The sequence below is a fragment of the Acanthisitta chloris genome, unplaced genomic scaffold (assembly GCF_000695815.1).
Source record: "Acanthisitta chloris isolate BGI_N310 unplaced genomic scaffold, ASM69581v1 scaffold1134, whole genome shotgun sequence".
In the NCBI taxonomy this organism is placed as follows: Eukaryota; Metazoa; Chordata; class Aves; order Passeriformes; family Acanthisittidae; genus Acanthisitta; species Acanthisitta chloris.
Window position 1 is genome coordinate 3,208 of NW_008669622.1, and position 6,109 is coordinate 9,316.

A 6,109-nucleotide genomic window follows, 5' to 3' on the forward strand; every position below is an offset into this window, starting at 1 on the left:
ATCTACCTCCTAATAAATTGTTAAAACATCACAGTTAAATTGACAGAGTTCTTCATAATATTTAAAATGCTGCAATAGAATGCATGATATCTCTATGACATGGATTTTGACTGTTAGCCTGACAATGCTTTCACTGTGTCGTGGTTTAACCCCAGGCAGCCAGCCACTGAACACCATGCAGCCGCTTGCTCACTCCCACACCAGTGGGATGGGGGAGAGAATCAGAAGGGTAAAAGCTAGAAAAACTCATGGGTTGAGATACAGACAGTTTAATAGAGAAAGCAAAAGCTGCATACACAAGCATAGCAAAACAAGGAATTAATTCACTGCTTCCCATGGGCAGGAGGTGTTCAGCCATCTCCAGGAGGGCAGGGCCCATCACGCGTAACGGTTCCTTGGGAAGACAAATGCCATCACTCCAGATGTCCCCCCTTCCTCCTTCTTCCTCTCACCTTATATACTGAGCATGATGTTCTATGTTATGGAATATCCCTTTGGTCATTTTGGGTCACCTGTCCCAACTGTGTGTCCTCCCAACCTTCCATGCACCCCCAACTTCCTTGCCAGCATGGCAGTACAGAAAGTGGTAAAGGCCTTGGCTCTGTGTAAGCACTGCTCAGTAGTAACAGAAGCATTTTCATTATTATCAACCCTGTGTTCAGCACAAATCCAAAACACAGCCCCATACTAGTCACTGTGAAGAAAGTTAACTTTACCCCAGCCAAAACCAGCATATGCGTGTATTGATGTTGTTACTGGTTCCATCCTGGATTTTTGACTGATATTAAGGGTGTCCTGTAGATTCTCAAACCTATCTGCACTTAAATCATTCTTCATCTGTCTCTATGACCAGAAACATTATTCCCACTCTTATATTCTTAGTGATACCGATCAGCATCCTAAAAGAAATGAATATATTAGTGTCTTCCTTCTTTCCTTCCTTCTATAAAAACATTGCTTTAACCGAGTTTGATTTCTTCTGCGCTATTTCAAAAACCCGCACAAAGGTCAGTATCCTTTTTGAAGCTTGTGCTCCAAGATCTGTTTTAAAGTGTGCAACTTATATAATGAAACAGTGCTCCCAAAGTCACCTGTTAGGGGCTTAGGCTAGTTCTGTTCATGGTTCATAACTGTCATCATATGAGAAACATTGGATAACTTTGAAAATAATTTTTAGTTCACAGTTGGCTTTTTTTTGTCTTAAAATGTGTGATACTGCTTTCATTGATATGTGAAGTAATATTTTAGGCATTTCATTAAAAAATGTGTTTGCTCATGTTTCCATTGCATAGTTGCTTCTAATGAACCATAAATAATCATAGAATCATTTAGGTTAGAAAAGACCTTTAAGATCATAGAGTTCAACTGTAATCCTAACACTGCCAAGTCCACCACTAAACCATGTCCCTAAATGCCATGTCTACATGTCTTTTAAATTCCTCCAGAGTTGACTCAACTACTTCCCTGAGCAGTCTGTTTCAATGCTTGGCAACTAAACCTCCCCTGCTACAACTTGAGGCTGTTTGCTCTCATCCTATTACTTGAGAGAAGAGACTGACACCCACCTTGCTTACAGCTTCCTTTCAGGTAGTTGTAGACAGATAAGGTCTCCTCTCAGCCTCCTTTTCTCCAGGCTAAATGCCCCCAGCTCCCTCAGCTTCTCCTTATAAGACTTATGTTCCAGCCCCTTCACCAGCTATATTGCTCTTTGGATGTACTCCAGTAACTCAGTGTCTTGTAGTGAGGGGCCCAAAACTGAACACAGTATTTGAGGTGCAGCCTCACCAGTGCAAAGTACAGAGGGCTGATCACTCTCCTGGTCCTGCTGGCCACACTATTTCTGATACAAGCCAGGATGCCACTGGCTTTCTTGGCCATCTGGACACACTGCTGGCTCGTGTTCAACCAGCTGTCGACTAGCACCCCCATGTCCTTTTCTGACAGAAAGCTTTCCAGCCACTCTTCCCCAAGCCTGTAGAGCGCTGCATGGGGTTGTTGTGCCTCAAGGGCAGGACCTGGCACATCTTGTTGAACCTCATACAGTTGTCCTCAGTCCATCAATCCAGCCTGTCCAGATCCCTCTGTAGAGCCTTCCTACCATCCAGCAGATCAACACTCCCACCCAATTTGGTGTCATCTGCAAACTTACTGAGGATGCACTTGATCCTCTCATCCAGATAATTGATGAAGATATTAAACAGGGCTGGTGTAGTAGTGTTTAGAGACATTTGTTTCTAAACTAACCATCTAAGGTAAATTCACTTTGTTTTTATATACATATTTAACAAATTATCTATGAATTTTAGGATATCAAAGAGGAAATCAAGCTGTATAACCCTCTGTTCAATAATAAGAGGATTATTTCAAGTAAAGAGAGTAGTTTTGTTAGATAAAAAGAACTACTGGTAGCTTGTTGAGAATATCTAACACTTGTTAGAAACTTTGTTTGCTGGAAAGGCAGTTGCTTTTTTGGGTGGAGAAAATAAAATTCAAACCAGGAACTTGGCAGACCAATTTAGCAGTCGTTTTTAAGTTACTTTTTTTATAACATTCCCCAGGAGAGATTTCAATTCCCAATTCTGAGACCTTACAGTTTAAAGTCTTACCTATATTAATTAGATTTATTTTTACAGAAATGCAGAAGGCAGGCAAATATTAGAAGGTGAAGTGTCTCCCTCCAGTGCTTGGTTGCAAAGCATATCTGTTGGGGTCCTTGTGAGGGACGGACTACAGCGCACCATTATGATGCTCTGATAGCCGACTTTATTTAGGGCACCTAACAGTATTTATAGTAAAATGTCTCCCATACATGCAGCTACACGCTGATCACACAACTTTGGATTGGTTGTTTAACCTGTCAATGCGTACAGTTCTTACTTATGATAGGTTACAAGTTTAAGCTGCATCCTGCTCTCACATCCTGGGAAACATAACAAGAGCTACACAGTGTCTATGAGAATCTAAATAACAGCACTATTCTTAGCTTGTTAGCAAGACGACTTATCTATAAGGCAGTAAAACTAAAACCAAACCTAAAAACCCTGGCAGCAGGAGAGAACATTATAAGGTGTTGGATAGAAAACACAGGAATGCATGAAGATAGAAACAAGGTCAGCAAGACCTATTTTGTGTGTCTTGTTTTTAATTGCTTAAGCATTCCTTTAACCATTGCTCAAGTTACAGCTCCTCTGCTAGCCAAGCCCCAACACATATCCTAATTTTATGTTTTCCAGCTTGGTGTTTCACTTGGCACATTGGGGGCTATACCAGCAGCAGCATTGGATCCTAACATTACGGCACTGGGAGAAATACCACAGCCACCAATTATGGGGAATGTGGACCCATCCAAAATTGATGAAATTAGAAGAACAGTCTATGTTGGAAACTTGAATTCACAGGTAGCTTTTTTTATTTTTTGTGGCAATACTAATGGAAGATGCAGAATTGTAATTTGTGATTTAGAATCTTACATTTTATGATTTTTCATTATTTGATGCCAGTAGAAATTTAAAACCAAAAAATACTCTTTTTGGTTACTAGAGATATTTCAAATTCTTGAATGCTCCTTTGCCAGTCAGATCAAACCAGACTGGAATTCATTCTAGCAGGAAACCAGGGAAATCACACTGCAACTGAATTCAAGAAACATGTTATGATTGTGTGTGTTGTTCATGTGTCCAGCTGGGTTATATTAGCTGAACAATGCTTCAGAAGTCATGAGAACATGGTAGCTGTCCCCCACAACACCGTGCAGTTACATACGGTAAGAAGAAATGATTTATGCTAGTGGAAGTTGTAAAATTAGCATAAATATGTTTGAGTTGCTCTGACAGGAAAGTTAGGTCTGTCAGAAAATTTTTTTTTCAGCAATTGATTGAATTAATTGAAAAACCATTTGCTTTTGACTGATGAAAATATAAGTATTTGATTTTTGGAGGTTTTGACTGCCCAAGTAGCTATTAAGAGTATATAAGTACTATTGATAGCAATAAAATAAAACAAATTTGAAACTAGAAGAAAAACAGATAAAAATGAAATCTTGTAATACTGTTTGGATTTTTTTTTTTAATTGATCAGAATTCACAATCAGTATCTTAGACATAGGTGTATGATCAGTTATTTCAAATAAGTTGTCTGAAAAGTGCAAACTTCTGTGCAAGTACTTATTTAACCTAGATGTAGGACTTCAGGGCTTGTGTTTGCACTATTTTAAATTGTAGTATATTTTTTAGATTAATGGAATACCTTTCTCTCTTAAAGTGTAACATTGCCAAATTCATGTCACCTGTGTAGGAATAATAATGAGATGTCTTTCCAAAATTTGTAGCTCTTAGATTATCTGATATGTTGGATAAGTGGTTTTTATTATATATTTTGCTTCATCTGAACTTTTTGACTCTTTCTAGACTACAACAGCAGATCAACTGCTTGAATTTTTTAAGCAAGTTGGAGAAGTCAAATTTGTGCGAATGGCAGGTGATGAGACACAACCAACACGATTTGCTTTTGTGGAGTTTGCAGACCAAAATTCTGTACCTCGAGCTCTTGCCTTTAATGGAGTTATGTTTGGAGACAGGCCACTGAAGTAAGAAATTAATTATCCATATGAATATCGAATGAGTGATTTCTTAGTATCCTTATATATTTATGAATCTGATGTGCAGGAAACTGCTGTGATTTAACTTTTTTTCAATATAAGAACCTATTGTTAGTAGACTGGAATGAATTTATGAACTCAGATTTCAAGGTTGTGCATAACTTTTTCCAAGAAGAATATGGATGGCATTGAGTAAAATATTTCTACATCTAATCTTGAATTAGCGAAAACCATAACAGTGGGAGAATCTGTAAAGTCCTTTATACTAATTAAGCTTTATATATGATGTGTATGTAATTAGTAGATATTAATGTAGAAATTTGATCTGAAATAGATTTCTAGACTTCTACTAGAAAATATTTTAGCACAAATATTGTGCTGCAATTATTTAAAAGTCATAAGATTTGAAAGCAGTAAAAGACAGACATATCAAATACTTAGAAAAGATGAGGGTTAGGAAAAATCTGTAGTTTTGCTGAACTTTGAAGTTTTTAGTCATACATGGAAGTTGAGTTTTTAATTTTTCCTTTTCAAGAATTTGGGAGTTAAAGGTTTTATTTTTTCTTAATTTAGAATAAATCATTCCAATAATGCAATAGTGAAGCCTCCTGAAATGACACCACAAGCTGCTGCCAAGGAACTGGAAGAAGTGATGAAGAGAGTAAGGGAAGCCCAGTCTTTCATATCTGCTGCTATTGAGCCAGGTAGGTATCTTATGTTCATTAACTAACAGACATGTTCTGTGAGTACCTCGACACATGCTTTTAAAAGCACTTTCAAACACAGGAAAAGGGTACTCAGGTGAGCAACATGTGTGGGAGAAAACAAAAAATAATAAAAATTGTCTTCATGCAACAAAGCAGGGGAACGAAGCTGACTTATTATTTCATCGTGTTATTTTCAGATACATGGTCACTGTTTTCAAAAATACAAAGTTAATACTAAATCAATACATAATGTTGGTGCTTTTAAAGTTCAAAGTGCTTAAAAATGCTTTATATTTTGTTTTTTTTCTAGTACCCATTAATACCATAGTTTCATGATCAGAGGGAGCTAGTGTGCTGCTGAAAGCAGCAATATCATGCTTTTGGGCAGGTTAATTTTGTCACTGTGCTGCGCTCTTTTTCATACTGCCTCAAGACTATGATCCCATTTGCTATGAGGATGCACAGAGAATGAACCTGGGATAAAACTTAACCTAATATAATGGACTTTTTTCATTCAGATTGGTTCCCTGATCCCTGTTAACACTGAAGTGCCAGGTCAAGGAGGAAGGGGGATGTGTGTGTGTGTGAGTGACTTGAGTGGTTAGACAGACGTTTCAGTGCTGATTTATCCTGACTTAAACTGATCACAAAGCCACAATATAAAATTCTCAACTTATTAAAGTTGCAGTTGAAATCCTCCTTTTTCTTTTTTCATCAACAAGATTTTGTCATTCTTCTTACTAAGAAACCCATACTTTGATTTATGTAAGTTAGATAGTGGAAGGTCTTGAGGTCTGGGGCTTTG

General features: G+C 37.7%; 1 protein-coding gene across 1 annotated transcript in view; it reads left to right on the plus strand.

Moving 5' to 3' along the window:
* Positions 1–6,109, plus strand: part of LOC103800965 (splicing regulatory glutamine/lysine-rich protein 1-like) — a gene marked incomplete at its 3' end in the record, with an annotated part of 7,704 nt that overhangs the window by 826 nt on the left and 769 nt on the right. The window contains exons 3-5 of the mRNA XM_009073357.1: positions 3,234–3,398; positions 4,407–4,585; positions 5,171–5,301. Coding sequence (XP_009071605.1) covers positions 3,234–3,398; positions 4,407–4,585; positions 5,171–5,301 — 475 coding nt within the window. The remainder of the gene's footprint in view (positions 1–3,233; positions 3,399–4,406; positions 4,586–5,170; positions 5,302–6,109) is intronic.